This window comes from Pipistrellus hanaki, assembly GCF_964339955.1.
Source record: "Pipistrellus hanaki genome assembly, chromosome: 3".
Lineage (NCBI taxonomy): Eukaryota > Metazoa > Chordata > Mammalia > Chiroptera > Vespertilionidae > Pipistrellus > Pipistrellus hanaki.
This window is the reverse complement of record NC_140505.1, coordinates 25,055,369-25,081,434: the sequence shown is the minus strand read 5'-3', so window position 1 is coordinate 25,081,434 and position 26,066 is coordinate 25,055,369. Positions and strand designations below refer to the sequence as shown.

The following is a 26,066-nucleotide window of genomic DNA, read 5'->3' as shown; positions in this document are numbered from 1 at the left end:
TGCGGGGACCATGCCCACATGCAGCATCCTGCACGGTGGGTCATGGCCACCTGGGTGAAGCTGGTCTTGGAGCACCAAGCAGTGAGCTGACCCCTCTCCTTACCGGGGAGCTGCCATCATCATTGTGGTGGCATTTACCAGCTCTCTGATGTGACAATACTTAGGGGTCCCTCAAGATGTTTTGAGGGATGTGTGCGTATCTGTCTGGCACCTACTGGACTGTGGGTCCAAGTGGATGCTCTTGGAGCGGCCACGGCTGGTGCAGGGGTGTGCTTCAGAAGAACCCAGCATACTCCTTTGTCCAATCAAAGCACAAGGGACTTAAAGGCTCAAAGGCACCAACAAATGCACCAAGAATCCCAGAAGTATGTTGCCTCTATTCTAGAGACTTCTGTTCTCCAAAGAGACCTGCAAGTTGGTCACACACATGGGGCCTTGTCTTAGGGCAAGCTCCTGCCACAGAGGCAGGTCCACAACCTGGGCTAACTGCTGAATGCAGCCAGATTTTAAGATGAGCCCACGTTGCCCAAGGTCACCTGACACACACACCAGCAGAGCGCCCCACCCTTGAGGTGCTGCTGGAATCAACAAGCCCAGCACAGGCCACGAAACCCCACAGGAAGAAGGCCTTTGCTCTGGGTTGTTTTCATGTACATGAACCTTCAGCCACCAGAAACGGGCCTCTCTACCTGACCCTGGTCCTCAGGGGATGACAACCAAGGGCACCGCCTCCAGCCCCATCCATCATAGTGTGAGCAGCTGGCCCTACTTCAGTGAACCCAGCCACAGAGACGGTCTCTAATCTACTGTCCCCTGTGGAGAACCACAAACCAAAGCCAGTCTGGCCACTGGATGTGAGTCTCAATGGTAATTTTAGAATAGAGGAAACCTGCAATATTAAATCTTTGGTTTTTCCTTTCTTATTTGTTACTGTAAAAGACTGCCCCAGAGAAAGATCAGATTCTCAGTGCAAAGAGACTGTCCTGTGCTGGTTGGTTCTGGGGCAGTGTTCCTTCTTCCGCACTCCTGATGTCACAAACACTAGCAAACACAGAAATGCACCCACATCACCAGCATCCTCTCCAACTCAGAGGCCACTGCACCGATAAGCCCTTGCCTGTCCCCGTTGCCCAAATCCCAGACCCCAGGCTTTCTGTCCCATCCAGGGCAGGCAGCTCCCGCCTTGCAGACCTCATGGAAGGGGCCCTCCCAGCCCAAGATGAAGAAAGTCAGAAAGCTGGAGTGGGCTCCCCTGGGCAGAGGGAATGGGAGAGCTGCCCCCACGAGGGGTCAAAGCCCTCTAGTGGGCTCCCAGCTGCAGCCCCAGCAGGCCACGCCTGTGCTATGCTCTGTCGTCCCCCCACCCAGGTGAGCTCATCTTTTGCGGCTGCATAGCCAGCAAGTGGCAGGTTTATTTATAACATCAGCGGAGGCTCTCAGAGCACAGAGAACCTGTGGGAGTGGGGCCCGGGGCAAGGGGCTGGAAGTAGGGGGAAGAGGTTCAGCTGCCCCTCAGACAAGAGTGGAGCACCCACTCCCCCCAGCAGCCCCCAGCCACCCACAGGGGGACAAAGACCCCTCCCCTCCCCACCTGCCTCCCACCTCCCTGAAAAGACACACCACACCAAGGAAGGGGTAAAGGCTGACAAAACAGAGATTCCCCTTCCACACCTGCAGCTGGCGGTGTGGCGCCTGACAGTACATTTTGTTACCAGTCACACCGGTACAAGAAAAATGAAGGACACACCCGCCGCCCTCCTCACTGCTCTTCTGTCCTCCCCTTATGCCTCACTGCTCCTCTGTCCTCCCCTTATGCCTCACTGCTCTTCTGTCCTCCCCTTATGCCTGCCTGTGATTTCCAAAGATGCCACTGCTCCATCTTTTAAAAATATTTGTTTAAAAAGCCACGAATAAGTCAATACCTAGGTCTCTTAGGGAAATAGTCCACAAAACAAAGATTAGTGAAGATCAACGTTTATTAGAACAATACTTATGTTAACCAAAAAAGAGAAAACAATTAAATTTTCAACAATAAGAGATTCTAACAGAGAGAGCCTTTGGCAACACTGAGCCAGGACGTGGGGGTCCAAGCTGTGACACATTCTGTGCTATGCACTGTAGTCCCCTCACCCAGGTGGGCTCACCTTTCCCCATTTCTGGGCACATGGTAGGTATATACTGGCAATCCATAGTAACTGAACGATATGCACGGCCCCTTTTAGAAATCTCTATGTGTAAAATTAGGAGTTGTATAAAGAAACTCTATTTGTTCCTTTATCCATTTTTAAATGTTTTTAATTTCCAAAGAAATACATACCCATTGTAACCAGTAACGCTCTGTAAGTGTGGTATACAGAAAAGGTTATCTGTCCCTCCCTTCAACCAGCCCCACACCTGTAAGCTATAACCTACACTGACCTTTCTATGATCTTACAGCCCACAGGGAATAAATTATTGATATTAAACAATATCAATTAGCCAAAACCAGTTTGGCTCAGTGGATAGAGCGTCGGTCTGCAGACTGAAAAGTCCCAGGTTCGATTCCGGTCAAGGGCATGTACGTTGGTTGCGGGCACATCCCCAATGGGGGTGTGCAGGAGGCAGCTGGTCGATATTTCTTTCTCATTGATGTTTCTAACTCTCTATCCCTCTCCCTTCCTCTCTGTGAAAAATCAATAAAATATATTTTTTTTAAAAACAACACACAATATCAATTAAATTTGGGAGGGGGGAGTTCTAACTTGTTTACTAAACTACGATCATCCTGTGTGTGACTCCAATTAGCTTTTCTCTCTTTACCGTATGACCAGTGGGTTACTCCTGTGGATTTATCTGTCCTCTTTAGGAATGGCAGTGTTCTGAAGGATGGCGGCACCAACACGGATGTATTCACCCAACTGCTGTCTGAAAACTCAACCTGCAGGCACCAAGTCCAAGCGGCTGGTGCCACCTGGCAACCCGGGCACTCAGACTCCTCCACACTTCGGCTGCTTGCCTCTGGTGGGGACCCTGAGGGGTGAGGGTGCACACCCCACCACCAGAGAAATGTCACTGCTGGGGGCCCACACTGTCCTGCCCTTGTTCACGGTGCGGGCCTTGGGCATGACCTGCATTTTCTCTTCTGTCACTTCCCAGCCCGTGTGCCTCTGGGTCGCAGGCCTGTCCCAGCATGTGAGCGCCCAGGTCTGCTGTGAGCAGATGGGTCATGAGTGGCTGTCACAGACATTTCCTTCAGGTGGGCCATTTGTCATTCGGTGTCTTTTCCATACAGAGATTTTAAATTCTTATGTAACCAACTCAGTCGTCTTTTCCTCTTCAGCTTTTCAGCTTATTAATCACTTAGGAAGTTCTCCCCTGTTCCAGATGTTATTCACAGTTTTCTCTAAAATGGTCCTGGTATTTTTGTTTTATTTTTTTCACACTGTAACCTTAACTCTGTATGAGTTTGTTTTATAAGGTGTGAGTTTGGATGTAATTTTTTTCAAGGCAGTTAATGAAGACAACTCCGTTTATCAAATGTACCACCCTTTCCCCCAGGGAACTAAAATAAAATGCCATCTTTATAACAAATTAGGTTCCAATATATATATTTTTATTTACTTCTGTATTCTCTATTATATAGTTTGCCTATTAGAAATCTAAGTATATCCTGCTTAACGTTTTTAAAAGTTAGCCACATGTATTAAAATATTACAAATATAGATATATACTAAACACCTATTTAACAATTCTATCACTTTTGTTAGTCTCCAAGTTATGATCATACGTCCACCCAATAACATATATACAAAGCATGCACCTAGCCCTTTTTCCTTCTGAATAATTTTTTCAGGCTTAAAGTCTAGCTACAGCTAATAAACGTGGGAAATTCCACATTTATTCTTTAATGTATTGCCATTTCAATGTAAACTGTCCACACCCCTCTCAAGGTACACCAAGGCTGCGTGACTAAAACTCAGAACTAAGGAAAGCGCTAGCTAGCCCTGAGCTGCCCTGCACCCGGCCAGCTGTTGGGGTTGGGAGCCACCATCTTACCTGTGGCAACTTGCTCCCTTCGGCTCCAAGAAGGCGTTCCCTTTCCCTACCACTTCTATTTTTAGCTCCCGGAATCTGAGCCACCGGCTGGTCTAGATGGCTGGTACTGAATCAAGGGCCAATTCACAGTTTTCCATGAATTAAAATAAACGGAGTTCATAGGAAATCTCCAATCCTGTTTTCTACCATGATGTCTGAGACACGTAAAGTAGTCTGTGCCACCGAAACCTCCTGGCGGCCCCGCCCCGCCAGAACCCTGATGAAGTGGGCGGGCCCTGAGTGGCCTGAGACAAGTGGACCAGGAGGCAGAGAGATGGAGGTCAAGCCACAGGAGACGGGGACAAAATGGGCAGGGGGCAGAAAAGGTGAAGGCACAAGGGCAGAGGGAATGTTCCAGATGATTTGCACGGTGGCATGAGTTAGAAACACAGGAAATAGCTAACCACTTGTGTGTGTGTTTGCGTGTGTGTGTGTGTGTGTGTGTGTGTGTGTTTCTGTATGTGTGCCATACAATGACTGCTTAGAACATGTGAAATTCAAAATAAGAAGGAAAGATCACACGTAAGCCTATGGCCCTAGCGCAGCCCCTCGTGGCCTGTATGCTTTTATGATCCCTTTTACACACTGGTGGTCAGTAGGCATGTTTGGATCCTGCCTCCATAGAACATGATTCCATGGGTTTAACTTTCCACCCTCATGACCTGCTGCTCTTTCAATGTGAGCATCTCACGTCAAGACAAAGTGTGCAAGCCTGTTTCTTTGCATACCCACGTTTGTGCCCCCCACCACCACCACCAGGCCTGAGCTCCTTCTCCCCCAGGAGCTGGGGCTGTGCCCCTCACAGCCTGGACATCACCATGACCTGGGCAGGCGGCCGAGCTCCTCCAGGAGGTTCGTGTGGCAGCTCCACTCCCATTTGAAAGGACGACCTGGCCCACCACCACCCACATCCCAATCCTCCCGGGAAGCTCAGAGCCACCAGGATGAGAGCAGGGCCCAGCAACGGGAGGCCAGCTGAGAGGAGCTCAGATTACCGCTGAGCCTTCCAGAATGGAGCCAAGCATGGTTCTCTCCAACTAGAGGCTCACGCCGATGGCCAGCACTCAGCCAAGCTGCCCTCCCCACCGTTATCTCAGATCAGGCATGAGACTCCCACTAAGCCTCGGTTTCCCCATCAGTAAAATAGGGATAATACTGCCTCTGACATTCTTAGCATGGTCCCAGGCACACTCACAGAGTAGCAGCCAACACCCCCCACCATTCCACACTCGTTTAAAACACTGATGTCATTGAGGTTAGCTTCAGGGACCAGTGGCGGTCTTCACGGCATAACTTTCTTGGAGCTAGAACACAACAGGGAGTGAGACCTGCTGACTACACATGACCCACGTGACTTTAGAGGCCAGAGATCCAGCCCAGCTTGGGGGAGCTGGGATCCGAGGAGAGGAGTGTCAGTGATTCCCCCAATCACCACAACAGCTATTCAGCCAGAGTTATTCTGCACTGTCCCCAAATGTCTCCATAGTAAATCCTTGTCTTTCCTCAAGTTTCTGGTCCCACTAAACTATCATAGTGAAAATTCAATTTAACACAGAGAAGGTTATCAGAATACCAGAACAGGCAGCAGAAGCAGACGTCACCTCATTCAATTAAGAGCAGTGGTCGGCAACCTCATTGGTCAACAGAGCCCAATATCAACAGTACAACGACTGAAATTCCTTTTGAGAGCCAATTTTTTTTTTTTAAATATATTTTATTGATTTTATACAGAGAGGAAGGGAGAGAGATAGAGAGTTAGAAACATCGATGAGAGAGAGTCATCGATCAGCTGCCTCTTGCACACCCCCTACCGGGGATATGCCTGCAACCAAGGTACATGCCCTTGACCGGAATCGAACCCGGGACCCTTCAGTCCCCAAGCCGACGCTCTATCCATTGAGCCAAACCGGTCCCGGCGAGAGCCAAATTTTTTAAACTTAAAAGTTCTTCTAACGCCACTTCTTCAAAATAGACTCGCCCAGGCCGTGGTATTTTGTGGAAGAGCCACACCCAAGGGGCCAAAGAGCTGCGTGTGGCTTGCGAGCCACAGTTTGCCAACCACGGATTTAGAGCAAAGGAGAAGGAGGCCATCAGGGCTGCAACGGGCAAGGGGCTCCGTGGCGGGTCAGGGCAAAGCCGGCCAGAGCCAGAAGCAGTGCCCACCTCTGCTGGCTTACAGCCTTCACGGGATCGAGAGACCAAGAGTTTCCCAAGGGAAACTCCTCTGAGAAACTGTGGATCCTTCTGGTCAGACAAGAGGCAGCACAGAGCCACCCCTGACAAGCACGTTCTCAGAGCCTCATCTCGGTCATGGGACTTCCATCTGGCCTTGTTTCAGGCCAGAACTCTGGCACTGTGGTCTCATCTTGAGAAAAGCATAAACAGCACAGATCATCTTTTCCTTCATCCCCTTCACGTGTCTAACTTGGTCACCGCTGTGTGCAGTTCCTCCCCATCCACAGCAGAGCCCCACCCAAGCATGTGGAGCCTGTTCAGTCTCCTCTCATCCCCAAGGTCAGCCCCAACATCAGTTCCGAAGCTCGACTCCAGCGTACCATCCAGTCCCATGTAGATAATCCCAAACCAGTGACAGTTCAAGAATATGAGGATAAAATCCATCAGCATTTATGTGACACATGCCATGGGCATGTGACACCCACAATTCTGTTCAATCTCCTCCCAAGTAGATTAGCTGTGTGAACATCAGGCTGAAAGGCGGTGTCACTGTTCTCTCAAAGCACACAACGAGTCAAGGACAAAGCTAAGAGTGAACCCAGAACCAACTGACGTTCAACTTGTCCTCGTAACATTGCACGAAGGTCTCGCACCGTCACGTATGAAGCTGGGGCCAGACCCTCAAATCTCTAAACACCGCCATCAGTCCTCTGGCTCCCACTTCCAAAGCAGAGACTGAGAAGGGTCCAGGTGCCGGGGAGGGAGAGGGGGCCCTCCTCGTTGACAAAGGGGAGGATCCCTAAGCTTAAGTATAGGACTGACCGCTCTGGACCCACATGGGATGTTAGCACTCACAGCTTCCTTGCAGGAGGTGCCCCATCCATGTGCCGTGCCTCAGCCACTCACAGACATACTGACAGTCCAGGCTCCTGCAGAAAAGCTGTGTCTGATGTGCAAAAAGGATCGGTGTGGAATTACACATTTTCATATCCTAACTTTGCTTTTCTGTATTCCACAAATACCTTCCTCAGTGAAAATATTTACGCTTATAAACACACACACACACACACACACACACACACACACGGCATCGGAAAGACTCGAAGCCAACAGCTGCTGGCAGCGCTTAGAGGATGAGAGCGAAGAGCATGTGGGCCAGATACGCTTACAGCAGAAACATGGGGGGGGGAGAAGGCGTGGGCGCCACAGCAGGAGACCCTCCAGTCCGCCGCATGCCTTACTGATCTTGCTCCTCTTCTTCTCAGTCCCGGCAAACATTAGGTTCCTCCCCCCCCCGCCCCCCCCGCCCCGAGCTGTGAGGGTGGGCACTGAAAGTCTGTGAGCGCCGGGTCCAGACCCACGGAGGCAGGTCCTCAATGGGCGGACCGGGCACTGGTGTGGTTTTAAAGCTCCCAGCAGACGGTGATGTGCACCCAGCTTGAGGGCTTTCCCTCGGGGTTAGGGAGACCCAGAGGTGGGCACTGCCCCCAGGGACTCCTCCGCGGGGCTAAGGGGTTCTGCCACACACTTTGCACATGAACACCCCACGTGTCTGTGTGAATCTCACTACAAGGCAGGCAGCCGGGCTATCAGGGCCGGCGGCAGCATTAGCCTTCGCCTGGCACAGTGTGTGGCACATGCACTCGGTCACTTAGCCCCACGTGCCCCTGAGGAGGGGCTGGGAGAGGGCCTCACTGCACAGGGACACACGCCTCTGAGAATAACACACGGACCCCTGGCTGATGCTTGTCTGAGAACCATGAATCACCCTAAAAACCTGACGAGCCGCTCAGGCGGATGGGAGGGAGGGATGCTGGCGCTGAGAGCCCGAAGGCGGGCCTCTGCCAACGCTTCCACTGTGAGATCCTGCAAAAGAGGTCAGGCTGACATGCATCCTCCCTCAGGGCTGCTCGGGCAAAACAATTAAAACTGCCACGTGGAACGGCAAGTTGCTGATGCCACAAGTGAGCCCGAGACAGGCTCTGAGGGGGTGGTGTCTCTAGGAAAGAAGCCTCCTTTCCCACGCCCCACGCGCCCACACAGAGCCCCACCTCTCCTCGGTGTTTTCGACGACATGGGTGACAATCTTCCTTTCCAAAATAGCCTCTAACCACGCGGGCTGCTCAAGAAAACCTCAGATATAATAACAGAGCATCAAACCTCCCTCCAAGTAATTAAGGTTCTCCCTGACTGCAATTTATGCAAACCCGGGACTTCTGGGGGCGCGTCAGATCCTAAGTTGTGGTTGGGGTAACAAGACAATGGCAGCAGCAATCCCAGCTAGGACACGATCAGCTTAAAATATCTCCCCTTTATGCCGTTGGTACGGGTCGCACCCTAACCTTTCATCCCAAAGGCTAGGCGGGCGAGTGGGCGCCTGTGTGGAGGAGAGAAAAGTGGAGAAGCCCAGCTGTGGCACCGCGTCCCGCCCTGTCCTGTTAGCTCCGGGCCCCACGTGCCGCACCCGCACCTGAGACTGGGCGCCTCGCACAGTCTGTGTGGGAAATGCTGGTGGGTAATCAAACCAATTTGGTGACGGCAAATAGAGATAAGGAAACAAAACCCTCCGTGGACTGCGCGTGGGTGTTGGCACGGCACCCAGAGGGGCTTCCCGGTGAGGGGCTCCTCCCCGGAGCGGCCGGAGCTGGGCTGGGCCAGCTCCTCACATGTCCCCCGGGAGCTGGAACCTGGCAGCAGAAGGATTTCGCCCAGAAACGTCAGATGAGGAGCACCTTCCACTGGTGACAAGGCATAAAGAGCTGCTGGAGTCTCAGCTCAGCGGTGAGGGAACAGCGGCTGCATTGGGAACCCCTGCAACAAGGACTGCCAGGCCCTGCCCAGTGTTACGGCTTCCGTAGGTCTGGTGGGGACGGGGGCCTGGACATTTGCACACCAAGCAAGTGCCCCGTTGTTGGTGTGAGGACCACACTTGAGGAGAAGAATTCCAGGAAGGGACGGTGGGCATGCCAGCTTTTTCTGTCCCCTGCTAGCCCACCTCCGGGGGGACCCAGCAGCCTCCTCTCCCGAAGGCAGCCCAGCCTCAGGCTGAGCTCTCAGAGCAAAGGGCTTCAGAGAGAAACCTCAGCAGCAAGGAGGCCATGCCCCTCAGAAGGAGAATGGGGTGGAGGGAAGGGGGAAATGCAAAGGTACAAGAAGGGGGTGGCTGGGCAATGTGTAGGGCAGGGAGGTGGGGACACAGAAGAGGGGGCATTGAGAGGGGTGGCCGGGCCGGGCCAGGGGCACTAAGATCAGAGGGGAGAGCTAGGCGCTCCTGGAGGAGGCTGACCAGGATCTGAGAGAGGAAGGTGCTGGGAGACCTCTCCTGACTAGGGAAGGGGCAGGGAATGGACCTGGGACAGTCTGGACATGGGCAACCTGGGTCGGTCAGGAGCCACAATTCCAGGCATCCTTTCCCTGCTCCCCTGCTATTCACTGGTCCAGCTCACTCATGGACATCACCTCCTTCCTAGGACAGGCCCAGACGGGGCACCAGGGCCTTCAGAGACCCAGCCCCACCCCCAGGGCCAGGCCCCAGCCCAGCAGGCACCCTGACCCAGCAGTGGTGGCTTGGGTCTTCCCTGCACAGCCCCTGCATCCTCCAAGCGTTCAGCGACAGCAACCTGACATGTCACTTTGACAGACAGTGCGTTTGTTACCTGTGACTGCAGAACGGTGACAAGGAACAAAAGAAACGTCAAAGAAGCAGATTTGAAATAGAATGCAGAGCCCTGCTAAGCCCACCAGGAATTACCAAGTTGCTTTAAACAAACTTCTAAAAAGAGAGAGAAACGTGCTAATGAGAAAACTAGATTGGTAGCCTTTGTTACCTAAATTTCATGATTGTGAAACAGTTTATACTACATGCTTGTTAGTTTGCGCGATGTCCACTATTTTATTCCACAAATCATTTTATATCGCCTACAAGGCAAGCAGACACTGTGCCTGCCCTCCGAGCTCTGAGTTCGCTGCGATATTAGAAAGCCAAACCACAAATTTATCTGCAGAGCTCAAAATGAATTTCCTCTCGTCATGTGCTAACTTTCTATTCTGGATTTCCTGGGGTTTCCTTTATTAACTTGAGTCCAAAACTGTCTTGGAAAGGGCTCTGGGCCATCTTGGCCGTGCACATGGAAGGGGCGTGCGGGTGGGAGGAAGGCAAGGCGACGTGGTCAGCAATCGCTCCTGACAGAAGGGGCCAGAGAAGTGGGCATTTCCGAGCGCTGGCAGGCGTGCGGCCAGCCACGAAACCTAGCTGTTCACTTGCTAAATTATGGTGCCAAATGGGCCCGGACCCTCATTCTAACCTTTAACAACAACAACAACAACAACAAAAACACACCTTGTTCTTGGCCGATCTTTAAGCTGCACAGGCCAAGTGCAGTGTTATATGTTTCATTTTTCCCGGTAAAAGCAACTTGGTTTTCTTCATCGTCCCCTAATCTCTGTTCACTCTTATCTGTTAATAAAATGTGGGCAAGTTTTTCGAATAAACCTGAGAGTAGATGAAACATACCCCCTCCACAGCTTGTTTGGTGTTGATTTCTCAGCAGCCCCATTTCCACGTGTAGGGAGAAGGCAGACTCTCTAATTCATGAAAAAGAAATGATCCAGAACTCCCAGTGAACCCCGCAGATGAATGAACCCCACAGATGAATGATGGGAGTGCAGAAAGCACCTCAGGCCGCAGCCCCGCCCAATGGCGCGGTCACTGCTGCAGGGGGCACAGGGCGAGGCCAACCCACCTACACAAACCCCTGGCCCACCGAGGGCTTCCCACGCTGTGGATAATCTGCAATTCAAACTTGCATCCAGAGACATAGTAGTAACAGCCTCGTCCCACTGTGAGAGAAGTACCAGCTTCCTCTCGTATCTCTTGGGCACAGTTGGCACATGAATGCAGTGCCTCCATAGCCAGGCCCACAGGATCCGGGAGCAGTAGCCAGGGGTCAGAGCAAGCATCCCCCCACCGGCGCACAAAAGCAACGCTTGTGCTTTGGTGCCGGTGTTTGGGTGGCGCCTGCAAGCGCTAAGTGCAGGCTCGTCACAAGATAACTTCCTACAGTTTTTAAAATAGTTAATTGATTCACTGATACCCACTTCCTGTCATGAGAGCCTTGTGCCACAGAGATAAAAACCATAGAACGATCCAGAAAAAAAAAAAAAAAAAAGTTACAGAATTCAAAACAACATGCTAAGTAACTTTTCAATTGTCTCCTGAAGTCTGTAGAATCAAATGGAGTGGCGTGGCCCACGGTTTTCCAGTGTTTTTTTTTTTCATAACACATGCAGCCTTGTATGGATTTTTTAAACTGGACTAAATGCTTTCTAACTGGCCCAGAAGTGAGCAACACCTCCTACTCCCTACTTCTACTGCATTTTGAGGGAAAACACAGCCTCCTAGTTAGCGTGTCGCTACAAACAATATTTATTTCTAAAACTACATTTGTATGTGCGACTATGCTTCTTGGTTAACATTTCACTTTTAAGTCATAACCAGTGTGCTTAAAGAAGCATGACGCTCTCTAAGAAGAGAACACACAGTCAGAAGCATCCCACAGTCAAGTTGGCCACATCCCGGGTCCCCCTGGGAGGGCAACCTGATGGACCAAGTGTGCCAGGCTGGCCCCAGCCCCCCCACCCCCACCCCGATTCCATGTCCAATGGGCCCTATTTTACCTGAATGTGGTTTGCAACTCTGAAGCACACGCATTCTATATAATAAAAGTCTAATATGCAAATTGACCAAACAGTATAATCACCAGCTGAACAACTGGTTGCCATGATGCACACTGACCACCAGGGATGCACAATCAGGAGCTGCCCCCAGCCCGCAGGCCCCAGGCTGGCTAAGGCAGGTGCCAACGGGGACCCTCCAATTACCCCACTGGTCACCCCACAGATTGGCCCTGACCACAGGCCAGGCCTAGGGACCCTACCTGTGCACAAATTTTGTACACCAGGCCTCTAGTATAAACATAAACATACAAAATAGTGACAATAATAGCCTGTCCTACATGCCTGTTAATCTCTATGTCCCATTCCTAGTCTTCCCTACTTCTGCTTTCCAAGAAAAATGGCAAATTTCAAAGAACCTAAGAAGCCTCTGTTGCAAGACAGACCATTGTTATCTCTCTCTAAGAAAATGGGAAATACTGACATTCACCTGGCCAGTGTGGCTCAGCTGGTTCAGTATAGTCCCGTTCACCAAAAGGTTGCTGGCTCAATTCTCCATCAGGACACACGCCTGGGTTGCAGGCTCAAACCCTGGTAGAGGGCGTGCAGAAGGCAGCTGATCCACGTTTCGCTCTCACATTAATGTTTCTCTCCCTCTCCCTTCCCTTTCCCTCTCTCTCTAAAAAAAAAAAAAAAAAAAAAAAAAAAAAAAATCAATTAAAAACATTAAAAAACAAAACAACAACAAAAAAAACTACATCCTTATGTTCACAAATCTGGTGGATTCTAGTGCAGTTACCAATAGGAAGGCTGACTGGGGCAGAGGAGACAGCAGGGCACAGAAGGGCAGGGGTGGGCAGGACCACCTCTCCAGTGTCCCGAGAGACAAAAGGAAAAATATAGAGCTAAGTTATTAGTGCTCTAGTACAGCGAATAATGATCAGATGAAAACGAAATAAACCACCAACCTAATTTGAGGGACCAGACACCCAGCCTGCTCCCTCCTCTTGCCTCCTGACCACTCCCCTCGGCTCCTGGACTAAACAGTCTGCTTGCCCTGGGAGGGCACAAGGCAGAGAGAGAAAGGCTCCCCTGAAGAGAACACTGGAATATCCGTTAGTGAAGAAAATCAACAGAAAAACAAGGTGCTGAGCAAAAACACAATGACAAGTGGTTTCTTTCTTCCCACGCGACCCTGTATTTCCAGTCAGGACATGCACAAACACATTCTTGGGTCCAAATGCTGAAACCCTTTCTCCAAATACTTGCCGCAGAGCTGAATGGAGCAGGAAATGATGAACAGAGAAAGGAATGCCGCAGATTCCAGATGGACGGAGCCAGCTGGGGGGGCTCGGGAGGCTGCGCGGTCTTCTGACCATCACCTCCCGGGATCTGTTAGGGAGTCATCGCCGTGCGAGGAATCGGCAAGGGGACGATTGAGCCATTTGTAGCCCACCCAGCTCAGAGGGAGTCCCACCAGGCCAGGCCATCCCCCTTCCAGGGAGGGGGTTGGCTTGGGCCGCCAAGCTAGGGACTCTCACAGGAGCAAGCTGGTTAGTCCTTGTGGTTTGTACCTGGTATGAAGCAAGAGCTGGATACAAACACCCTCTGACTCTGCCCCGAGTTAACAAGTGGACAGAACTTCTCATAAAAAAAAAACACTACAGAGTCATCCAGGGATTGCCTTCCCCTTACTAACACCAGACACACTCCCGTTCCCCTGCAGGGAGCAGACTTCCATGAGGCGAGGTGGGCCACTGCCCACTTCTGATGACAGCTCAAGAACCAGTGTTTGCAGTGGTTTCTTTCTCATGTGTCCCCTAGACTAACATCTCTGTCACTTGAATTCCAGTATATCCTCCTGAGTGGCAGAGCCCAGCCCAGGGACCTCGGAGCTGGTGGAAGACTGGGAGCTCCCAACGTGACTACAGTCAACTGAGAGAACAGACCAGAAACAGGGTGGGGAACTATAAGAAAACCCCCAGGTGGTGGGCCTAAAGAGCTAAAGGTTTCTGATACAAATTTAAAATATTAAAAAAAAAATGTAGAAAAAACTCTCAAGCCATAGAAAGTGGAAAGGTGGGTGTCCCAGCAGTGAGGTCCCAAGGCAGGCGGTGGGGGCCTCACCAAGCAGCCCTCGGGGCTCTTGGTTTGCGGGTATCCCCAAACACACACCCACAGAGCCCCTGGGGATCAGCCTGCAGGAGTCACGTGACCACTGCAGTCTCTGCAGCCTCCACCGCGTCCTGAAGACAAAACAAGATTAAGGCTTGCTTGAGAAACAGGATCCATTGTATGTGAGTGTGTGTGTGTGTGTATATATATATATATATATATATATATATATATCGATATGTCTACACACACACATACACACACACACACACACACACATTTATTTCAGAGAAGAGGGGAGAGGGAGAGAGAAATAGAAACATCAACAATGACAGAGAATCATTGATCGGCTGCCTCCTGCATTCCTACATGCCCCACACCGGGGATTGAGCCCTCAACCTGGGTATGTGCCCTGACCGGGAACTGAACCGTGACCTGCTGGTTCATAGGTTGATGCTCAACCACTGAGCCACGCTGGCTGGGCAGGACCCATGTTTATACTCCACACTCCTTATGCTGGCACACAAGGCAGGTTCCCTGGTGCCATGGATCTTGGCTACCGGGAAACAGTCCGCAGAAGCTGCTGTGAGCCTTCCTTATACCTCCATCCCACCACCACATGGGGCACACAGCACTATGTACCTCTACCCCTGAAACAGACCCCAGAGCCTGTGTGTGTGTGTGTCCGTGTCCGTGTGTATGTGTGTTGTATGCATGTTTGTCTGTCACATGTTTATATGTACACATAGTTGCCTGTGTGCGCACATGTGCCTGTGTGTTGTGCCCATAAGTTTCCATGTTTATGTCCAAAAGTTGCTCAGGGCTTAGGGAGTGTGGTGTATGTTTTCCAAGTGAGCATGATATAAGCAGAATTTACCACACTTGAAATTCACCCCCATGAAGTAGATAAAATACACAATTGTTTTCTGATCCTAAGTTAAAAACCATTTATGGCTACCCGACAGGCCGGTGTGGCCTCCGGAAAAGGCTTAGCTTGCCAGGCCAGTCCCTAGCAATCTGGAATTCCCCATCCCAGCCCCCACCCCAGAGGCCATGGGAAAGCCAGGCCATCACAGCATCCTACACAGACATCTAACAAGAAGCCAGCTTGGTCAGGTCCCCTGGGGTCTGCTCGCTGATGGAGTTTCCGGAACAGTTCTTATTCCTGGATCTCTGCTGATACCTCTGTACCACAGTCTGACCCCAGCCTTGGAAAGCCCCAATTTAGCTGGGCCAACATAAACAGATGCCCAGAGGTTTGGGGGCCTGTGGCTGAACTTCCCTCTTGCATGCCCAAGTTTAACTGCCCTACTCCACCCGCCTCCCCCCTGCCCTCCCTTGCCACTGAGCCTCCAACTGAAGGTCTCAGAAGTGGCTCAGGCATTTCAGGCAACTCAAGACACTCAGCTGGGAAGTGGGTCAGCAGGCTGTAAGCCCCCAGCTGTCGTGGCCTCTGGAGGACCTCAGGTTCATGAGAAAGTGTTGCTCTGCTCAGTGAGTCCCATGAATGCTCATCTGAAGATTCACGGAAAAGAAGGCCCCGGGTGGGGAGTCAGCTATCTGTTTGAGGAAGTGATTTGATACACACCCAACAGGCTGTGCCTTTCTAACCACAGAAGCACCTGGGTAATTGCAAGTTCGTCACAGGGCAGCTCAGGCAGTCATAAATTCTCCTGCTGTGTGAGCTTGGGAGCCTCCCCGCACAGAATCAGTACAACGTCCTACAGGAGCCGTCTTGGCATCACTGGGCGGGTCCGTGGGTCCCGGAGCCAGGCCTGATCTGTGAAAACGGACAGCGTACACAACATCAAACAACCCGGCTGTTCTGGTAACTCCCAGGAATGGACTTAGAACCAAAAGGAGAAACTACAAGGACCGAAAAGAAAATGAAACCTTTTCCTCAAAAGAGAAAACAACAACACAAAACAAAGCTAAAGAGGATTTGGGGGCAATGGTTCGGCATCCTCAACCATTTCACAGGCTCGGCTGTGTGAGGATCACTGGAGATCACTCTGTGTGGCTTTTTATATCAAGGAAGGAGAAACTGACCCTGACTCAAGTGGCCCGCACACAGGTCACACCTAACTGGACGCCTCACAAAACTATGAGTCCAACAACAAGGCTCCCGAAAGAAACACACGAGTAATAAGCTCCCTTAACTCTGTTCAGTTAAGGGAGTAATTCACCCAAGAATAAGGTGACCAGACGTCCCGCTTTTGGTGGGACAGTTCCGATTTTTAACAACCTGTCCCACATCCCGCAGCGTTTTAAAAAAAAGTCCCAAAACGCCGCGGGACGCGGGACAAATTGTTAAGAATTGGGGTTGTCCCGCCAAAAGGGGGGCGTCTGGTCACCTTACCCAAGAAGCCAGAAGCCAGAGCCCAATCCCAGAATCCTGTCTGTCCCAGAGGCGGGCCCAGGGGAAGAGGGTTCTCAAGAAAGGCCTGGTGACTTGGTGCTGGTCCCAGTGCACCAGGAAGCACTGGCACTGCGGCAGCCGGTGCCCAGGGGGATGCACTCGCCTGGTTAGGAGAGCGCCGCCGCCCGACAGGAGGACTTGACCTCTGGGTTCTATCCTGTTGGCAACGGGGGGCCAAGACAGAACAATTCTCTACATTTGGGAGGTTTTCAGGTAACAGATACAGAAGCGATGTGAGAGGAAAACACATTCCTCGGCTGCCTCGGAGAGAAGGGCACTGTGCTCTGTGTCTGCAAAAGGTCCCGATGTCCCGCGTGACCCTGAGCGTGGCTCCCAGCCTCCCTCCTAGGAGACAGTGACCCTAACAACATGTGTTACATGTTAAGATGCAGCATGTAGCAACCATGGGCTTATCCCAGGAGGCTAACTGTCCTCACTGTGGGACTCAAACTTATTCGAACACTGAAACTAACAAGGCCAAATTTCAGGACAGAGGGAGGGAGCTGCGGGCCGGGGAATCCAGCCCTGCAAGCAGAAACAGGCCTAGCATTTGCAGACACTCGGAGAGTGAGGAATTACTATCTCTGATCCCACGGTCATCTTGACGATCCATCATTTCCAGCAGGGATTTAAAAACACACATACACACTCAAACCAAAAGCTCCCCAGACGCTCTGATCCCTGGGTAGGTTCCCACACGCGAGAGCCACTTCCTGGGTTCCAGCCCACGGAGCTGAGGAGCCAAGAGCTGGGAGACACTCATCTCCTTATTTCTACGGATGATCACGGGACATGCATTTATACCAAAGTTTGAATGTGTTAACTGTTAATTTTGGAAGCTGCCTCACACTTAAAGAAAAGCACCGGGTCATCTGCTGGGGATGACGTGACTTTAAGTTCTTTTTCACCCGTGTCCGAGTTTTGTGAACACAGCAGCTGGAGCGCCAAACCCGCTCGGTGTGTTGGAGCTGGTCCGAGGCCCCTCTCTCTCGAGCCAATCCTGGCCCCTCGGCTCCAGCAACTTCCACTGGGCTCCAGCTTGCTGTTCACTCATTTCTGGACTCCGGCGGCAGCCCTGCTCCGTCTCTCTCACACTTTCCCGTCTATAATCCAGGTAAATCGGTTCCTCTGCAGAACGTTGTTCTATCCATTTTTAAAGTGGTTGTGTTTTTAAAGTCTCCATTTACCTATCTAGATACAAAATTTCACATCCGTGCACGAGAGTCTTGCTCTCACTTTCTCAAAACAGACCTCTGATTTCTTACTTGCGTCCCTCTTCCTTCCGAAGCCTTTCCACACCCCCCACCACGGGAAGTCCGACTGATGAGCTTGTGCAGGTCTTCGTTTCCACGTCTGCACATGTTTGCCTGGCTTTTACTGCTCTTTAAGGGGATGACCTGAGATAGACTTGCTGTATTTTGCTTTTCTTTCTAGTCATACCCCATGGAACTTCCTGCACGTCACGCGGCCTGGGTTGGCCTGGCTCTAACTCATTCCTCTGAAAGCTGCATAATATTCCAGGCTGTGGCAGCACCCTTCCGACTGGCATATACTTTGTTTTCACTTTTGCTACTAAACCATGTAACCCTGACGATAGTACTGCTGCCATGAACATTCCTGTGCATCTCTACCTACCAGCCAAAGTTAGAACATTCCACCATGCTGTGAGCTCCTCCTCTTCTTTGCTGAGTAGAGGCCCCAACCCTGACATCAGGAGGCAGAAAACTAGACAGCCGGTGAGGATGCGCCCTCACTGCCCTCACCACCCCCACTCGACCCTGCCCACGCCATGACCTCACATCTGCTCTCTCACCTTGGACTCTCCAGGAGTGACCAGCATCTGCAGGACTCGACATGCAAGTCCCCACAAGGCCCAACGGCGTGCCCCACTCTACCCACCCGGAGGCCAGAGGCCTAACCACACGCCTCACTGGCCGCTCCAGCCAGCCACTGCTGTCCCCCAAAGCTGTGCCCACTGCCCAGCTCTATGTCACACACTGACCCCTCCTTCTCCAAACTCTTCTTGGTAGGTTCAAGGCTGCTTTCCCCCTCATGCCTGACCTCGCCCGCCTGCTATCGAGCACAAAGTGCAGCTGTCCTATCCGTTTAGTGGGAACTCTGATTTGCTGCAAGATGAACATAACAAATCGCTTCACATTGGAGCTTCCAGTCACACTAGTAACACCTGTCAATAAAGAGCAGAGCAGCGCAAGTATCACAAACTCATTAAGCTCCCCCAAAAGGTCTTACTCTCCACTTTCACAAAGACACTGAGGCAGAGAGAACCTGGATTTGTCTGCAGACACAGAATTAGCGAGAAAACATAGCCGTGACTCAGGCTTTGTGGTTAGCTGCACCCTCCACCGCTCCAGCGCTGGCTCCCAGGGGCTCTGGTCACCACAGCGGCCTGCAAGCTCCTCCACCCGTGAACACAGAAGCCCGACCGTCTTCACTCACTTCAGCGCGACTTGCAAACCCCTCGCCATCTCAGGCCTTAGGAGCTACCACTTCTGGTTGTTCCCAACGAATACATCCATCTCCTTCCTAAACACATGCTCGTCTCAAGACTAAGACAGTATTCTCACTCCCCGAGTGCCTTCCGGAAGATGGGTGTGTTTATACACTCAGATGCCTCACTAGCTTCAGAGAAGCAAATCTGAACGTTTTCTATCAAATGCAATATTGCAGCCAGGTGACCCATCTACAAGCTCACCTGCCCAGTGCCTTTTCCTAACATGCCCGGGGGTGTATGAGTTGCCAGGGGGGCCTTCTCGAAGAACCGTCTCTGGATTTCCGCAATTCTGTTCAAGATGGCATCTTCACAATTTCTCTTTTCTCGGAGTCCTACCCCTGGTACCCCCTGGTCAGTGGCTCGGAGCAACCGGGCCAGGATTGGGTGCAAAGTTTCCCAGCCCTTCACCATCCCCACCCCAACCACCACCACCACCGCCATTCAAACCCAAGATCATGGACAAAGAAAAGACAGACAGTATTAAGTGGTGAGGAGAACAAGAATGTTGGCACAACACAAAAGTGGGTTCAAATCCCAGTTCCGCTCTCTCAGGCTGGGTGACTTGGGGCGCGTTATTTAAGTCCTAGAAGCCCCCCTTCCTCAAAGCAAGTGTCCTGGGGTTGTGAGAATTTAAATTACAGGGAGATGACACACACGAGCTAGACACTTATGTCTGCGTCCCTCTCCACCCCCACACGCAGGCCCAGAAAACCCACCCCCTGCCCAGGCAGAACCTGGAGCCACAGGCTGAAATCACCCTTGGCCCCGAGCCCAGCTGCTCCCCAGGCACAGTCCCGTTCTGCACATGAGTCCTTCCTCAGGGGTTAAAAATAGCACCGGCAGCTAGCTGATCTCGGTTAATAGAATATCCAGGTTAATTTTAGCATCAAAAAGCTCCAGAGAATATAAAATCCCTGGTGCCGAGAACCACGTGTGGCCAGCATGGCCTCTTTTTACACTGCCACACACACACACACACACACACACACACACACACACACAACTAATGTCACTGACATCACTCCCTTAAGTTCACAAAAGGTTTCCTCTAAAAGAACAGGATTTTTCTTCAGCCCTGTGAAGCCACTATGACTAACAATAACTGTTTTAACTTAGTAAGCAGGACCACCACCTCCTCTGATCCTTATAGGCCCCTGTGAGGCTCACAGTACTGCTTCCCACGGAGGAAATGGGGTTACGTATCACACTCAGCGGAGCGCACCTAGAACCCTGAGGTCCCACCCCTGCGGCCTGAGGCTTTGCGCCATCTCCCCTCCTCACAGCTGAAAGGCCAAGGGAGATGCAGACTAGGGACCTCGCCACGATTCCCAGTTCTCCTCTCACTCAGCTCCCCGCCCTGCCCTGCCGAAGGGACCCCTGCTCCTGGTGAGATTATGTTTGCCACTCGGTGGAAGGAAGGCAGAGGCTGGAGCAGGCCGCAAGCAGGGCCACGTTTTGCTGAACTGGAGGAACGGTCAGTTCCGACGTGCTTGTGCTGGACCCAGGCGGCCATCGAATCCCTTCTTGGCGGACAAGCCCTGATCTACGGAGAAGGAACAGGAGAGCTTGCTCTGAGCCCAGTGAGCACCAGAGGAGCGCTGTGCCGGACCCAAGGAGAAGGAGGGGAGGCGCAGGGTCAGAGGAAGGCCTGCCCCCAGGAACCAGGCGGAGCTCGGCCTCCCATGGGACACAGCCGTTAACACACCGAACAGATCCAAACGGCACCCTCGGAGGGAAGAGGAAAACCATTGGCGGAGCAGGAGGGCTTTCCTCGCTCTGACGTGCAAGGCTCTGCTTTTTTACTTTTGGGAGCCTGAGAGAAACACCTTTGTAAGTAGTTCTTAAGGGAACACATTTATTAAGATAAAATGACACTTCAAAATGAATGGTGACTATTATGGAAAAGGAATATATCCCTGGGAAGTGAAGCTATCGAGCAAAATGCTTAACGGAAGGAGCACTGGGTCCCACACAGCGCTGCCCGGCAGAAGTGATCTCCTTGTGGGCTCTTCCCCAATCAGCGCCTAGAAATCTAGCTGCTTCCCTTCCAGCGCTGAAGTCCTGACTCATGGAAAGTCAGAACACACTTCCTCAAAGCGGTCGGCTCATAGGAAGTGCGTCCAGTTTACGAGACCGGAGAGTCTGGTGTAAAAACAGTTAACAACCGGCACCAAACACAGGCAGTGTTTGAGATTTTTAAGTGTCTTGAAGAGCTATCCAAGAGAACACTGCAAGGCTTACTGGGGCATGGGGAAGACAGCAGGCTCAAGACAAGGACTCAAAATAGTTACAATAAAAACATCTCGCTTTTATTTGGTACTTTTTTAATGTATTATCTCATTCGCAAAAGGTGGAAGGAAAAAGAAAGGGGAAGAGGGGGGAAAAAGAAACTTTTTCCATTTCCCCCAATTTTAGCCTTTCCACAAGACCAAGTTACCATCACACTTTCCAAAAAACGATTTAAGGAATCAAGGCCAAAGCTCTTACACCTAAAAACAAACAAACAACAACAACAAACAAACAAAAAAAGCACCTCTTCATCCCCTCCAAAGTGTTCTGCCTTTTTTTCTTAGCAACAGTCGTGATATATTGCTCTTACTGGCATAACTCTAGGGGGAATTTTTCATTTTGTCTTTCTCTGGGAGTGAGACAGGCAGGCACAACGCTGTCTTGTAAGCTCCCACCGGATGCAGTAGACAATAAGAGCCTGCATTTTGCAAACGGAAAAATAAGGCTATGAAAGGGGAGGACACTTGCCCCGGGTCATCTAGCGAGCCAGCAGCAGCCGCGGGCGTGCGGCCAGCTAGCCTGGAAACGAGGCTTGGAGATGAATGGACAGCCTGGCCAGCGTCTCTCTGAAGAAGGAGAGGCCGGCATGCATGTGACGGTGTGTGTGCTGTCTCTTGCACAGCTAACTGCCCCTCTTCCAAATCAAAGTGTCCCTCATCATGCAGGCGAGTCAGAGCCGAGACTGGCCACAAAGGGAGGATGAGGGAAAGAAATCAGCACGCCACCCACCTCGGATCATCATCATCATCATCATCATCTTGCTCTGCTAAAGGCTTTCCCACAAGTTAAAGAAAACTGCCCCAAACCAGCCCACACACACTCCACCTTCCTGGTCTCCAGCCCAGCCCAGCCCAGCCCAGACTCTCACTCAGCCACACAGCCTCATCCATGCCTGTGCCCAGACACAGGAGGAGGTCCTGCCTGGTCTGTGTGTAGACCCTGAATCTCTGCATGCCTTCCCCCCCCCCCCGCCCGCCCCAGCTACAAAGGTGAGACACAGATGTCACCCTCCTGTATCCCGGCACTATCGGCAAGGACCCTCCTCAAGAAAGAGAGGAATCGGGAGCTTCTCAGAGCTGGAACCGTGTGCAGGGAGCTGGATGGCGGCTGCACAGGCATGTCTACCTCACGGCTATAGCTCCCAAACAGGGGGGTGGGGGATCCAAAGGCTCTAGCAATACCCATCCCCATGCGGCGTGAGAGGTGGCAGATGTTCCAGTCACCGCACTGATCCTCAGCTGAGCGGGGTGTTTCTCTCGCTTGTTTAAAGGGCAGCACGCAAGAGAGACCGCCTAACCAAACAGTGTCATCTAAGCCCCTTTGTCCACACCAGGCCCCTCCTGCTGGGGCCCGGAACCCTCCCAGGAGTGTGCACTCCACAGGCATGCCTCCCCCGGACCTTGGAGCGTCTCCTCGTCCTCTTGCTTCACGCACTAAGCCATCCTGGAAAGAAATCAATGCTCTCCGCTGAATAAACCGCCATTCCAGAACTCTCCCCGAGCAGAGGCTGAGGCTGGCTTGCTGTGCTGGGCCTGGACCACACAGTCCCCATTCCTGTCTGCTGCACCCAGAACTCGGCACACTCCCCACCGCCACACTCCCATGCCACTTTCTCCTTTCCCCCTCCCCCCAATTTCCCAAGGAAGCACCTCAAATCCTCGGGGGTCCACCAGGAAATTCACTGGACCCAGGCAATGAGTGAGGGCTCTTGGCTGAGGGAACTCTAAGGGAGGCCCTTTCCCCTGCCCCCACTTTTTTTTTTTGGGGGGGGGGCGGGGCGCTCAGTGTTGAATCTCTCAGTGTGAGAGTGCAGCTGACTTCCACCAAGTAAACAAGAGCGGCCCTCTCTCTCCCGGCTGACTCCCCGGGCTGAAGCGCTGCCACATGCTATCTGCAGTGCCTCTGAGCCAGAAACCAACAGCGTCTCAGCAATGATCCGTAAACCAAAATAAAGCAGACAGGAAACAACATGCTGATTTGGGGTAGCTGGAATTCCTTCGGGAGGCATCAGATGTCATCAACAACTGACACTTCAGCAGTCACTAGGTGCCTGGCTGGGTTCCCAGCGGCCCTTTTCCACGGGGGGAATAAACGGGAATGTGGGGCACTCCGGGGACAGGGGGGTCAGTAGGCAAGAAGGACCCTGAGCATGATGACACCCTGGGTCCTCAGAAGCCCTCTCCGGCACGTTTATGGCACTCATGTCTAACAGTCATTCCAGGCATAGATTTTGGTTGTTGTTGCTGTGGGGGTTTGTGTGTGTGTGTGTGTGTGTGTGTGTGTTGTTTTTTTTTGGGTGGAGGTGGGGGGTGAATGACTTGCACATCACCCTCCCAAGATAAAACAGAACTAGAAAAAAAAATATCTCCAGATAAACCCAGGAAATCCGGATCTAGCCCTCCAGCCCACTCCAGAACCTGCATGTCATTTCCCTCCCCCAGCTCTTGAGTCCAGTGAGCAAGGCAGAATCCTCCCGGGTGACAGACAGGGCCTGGCCAACAAGCTCCCTCCGCCAGTTCTCAATGGAAGGTGGGGGAGGGGTGGCTCCCTGCCCTGAGGGAGCCCTGGGCCAGAGATTGCTCCACACATTCACAGGCAGGCAAATGCGCACACGGAACACGCAGTCACCGGCACAGATGTGTGCACACAGACACATGTGCGCACAAAAACACACACCCACACAGAGGTGTGCACACACACAGGCACCAGCCAACAGCCCAGCCCGGCGGCCCCTTTCCCCCCTGGGGGGGACATGAGGAAGAGCTAACGCGTTCACAGAAAAGGAAGTTTCTGGGTGCAGCAGCTTGAGGAGATGCTGAACCCTGAGATGGGTGGATTTGACACCTGAAATGCACGCATCCGGAGTCCCCAAACGCGCGCACGCAGGTAAGCACACACACAGACACACACACTTAGAGGGAATGGACCCGCGTCCTACAGGCGACCCCACCCCCGGCACTGCCCCTCCAGGGACTTGGGGCGGCACAGGGTGGGGGGCTCCGGGAGCTGAGTCCCCCGAAGCCGCGGGGCCTGGCTCGGCCCAGTCACCGTCCTCCGAGAGAGGTGGGAGGGGGCCGCGGCTGGAGGACCGGCCGTCCTGGAGGAGGTGGAGGGGGCACAGCCAACTGGCCGCGGGTGCCCGCGAGGTGGGAGGGGCGCGGCCCGCGGACCAGCAGTCCCCGGCGGGGAGGGGGCGGGGGGGGGAAACAGGGGGATCGAGGAGGGGGGCCTTCTGGGAACGCGCATCTTCAGGAGCGGATCAGGGACGAGGGGGGCGCCGGCCGCGAGACCCGCGAAGACCCCGCAGCCCCCGCGGGCTCCCGGACGCTCACCGATCTTGATCTTGACGCTCTGGAAGACCCGGAGCCCCTCTTCCTCCACCGCCATGCTGGCCGTATTCGCGTGCGGAGTGCCGCGGAATAGCCGAGCCGAGCGGCCGCACAGTCCCGGCTCTGCGCCCTCCCCAGCGCCCGCCGGGTCGGGGGCGCCCTGGCCTCCCAGCCCCGCCCACGCGCCCGCCCATCGGTCCTGCCCGGCTCCCCATTGGCCGAGGGCCGGCAAAGGGGCGGGGACGGGACGGCTCCGCCCACAACGCGGCCCCAACTGCCCATTGGCCGAGGCCAGGGGAGGGGCGGGGTCTGTTTCAGTGGTGGGATCCCGAGGGACCCGGAGCGGGTGGCGGTGGCTGGGGGACGGAGAATGGGGGGAGCTAAGGGGGCCGCGGAGAAGGGCATGGCGGGAGGCCGCGGGAGGGGCGGGGAAGGAACCTAAAAGGATAGCGGGGAGGCTGCAGAGGGGGGGCACCAGACGGGGTTGGGGGTGGGAAGGTGCACAGCCAGAACTGGGCTACTAGGGGAGGCGGGGGGAACGGGCAAAGCACTACTGTGTGCTGTCTGCCTCCAGCATCTGCAGGGTCCCCTCCACACTTCCTTTACTTCTCTGTCTCCAGGTCCCCTACTGCCTTCCTCTCCACTTCCCTCCCTCCTCTCTTTCATCTCCATGGGGGCCTATACCACACACACACACACACACACACACACACACACTGCATATACCAGAATAACAGCTTCATGAAGAGAGGGGTCTGTTCTTTTCACTGCTTTATCCTCACTGCCTTAAAATAAAAAAAAAAATAAAAAAATGCTTGCGGATGTGTTTAAAGCATTAAGGACCATTCTTTACCCTAACTACCCTCAATCATCTTGCTTGAGTTTATCCTCTCCAGACCTTCACTTATGGTTTACTGGGAGTTAGGGAAAGCAGCTTCTTGGTTCAGACCTCAGTGTTGCTGCCTCTAACTCTGGGACCTGCGGAGATTTCTGTAGTGCATGCTGTGTTGTGCCGCCCAGATTTCCCTCTTAAGACCAAAGCTTTGCCTCCAGCTGGATGATTGAATAGCTCCCCCAGCTCCCGTGCCTCTCAGAGGATTGTGGTTAAGCTGCTTCTCTGCCCATCTTTCTTGCCTCTCAAGCTCCCGGGACTTTTTTTTTTTTTTTTTTTTTTTGAGAACACTCCTGATAAAATCCTGCACACAGATCTCTGCCTCTGAGTCTGTTTCCAGGGGAACTGAGCATAAGGCAGTTGGACCAGGAGTGTCTAGGAGCAGCCTCTGTGAGGGAATCTGAGAGCTGGACTCCCACTGGCACGTCGCTGGAGGCCCGCAGCCCTGCGCTGCTGTAGCTGTAGTGGCGAGCTGGAAACGCAGGGTGGGTGCAGTGCCGCAGGCATTGCAGAGGTTGGGGGAAGCAGAGATTATTTGGACTATGGGATCAGGTTGCTCTTACTGAGGGCAGGCAATGGGGTAAAATC

General features: G+C 52.8%; 2 protein-coding genes across 2 annotated transcripts in view; one reads left to right on the top strand and one right to left on the bottom strand.

The window, feature by feature from the left end:
• RASA3 (RAS p21 protein activator 3) overlaps positions 1-24,757 on the bottom strand; it is a 118,497-nt gene extending 93,740 nt beyond the window's left edge. Inside the window, exon 1 of the mRNA XM_084879822.1 lies at positions 24,590-24,757. Within this exon, the coding sequence (XP_084735948.1) occupies positions 24,590-24,644 (55 nt within the window). The 5' untranslated portion in view covers positions 24,645-24,757. The remainder of the gene's footprint in view (positions 1-24,589) is intronic.
• Positions 23,560-26,066, top strand: part of CFAP97D2 (CFAP97 domain containing 2) — a 54,605-nt gene continuing 52,098 nt past the window's right edge. Inside the window, exon 1 of the mRNA XM_084879930.1 lies at positions 23,560-24,143. The gene's annotated coding sequence lies outside the window, so the exon portion shown is untranslated. The remainder of the gene's footprint in view (positions 24,144-26,066) is intronic.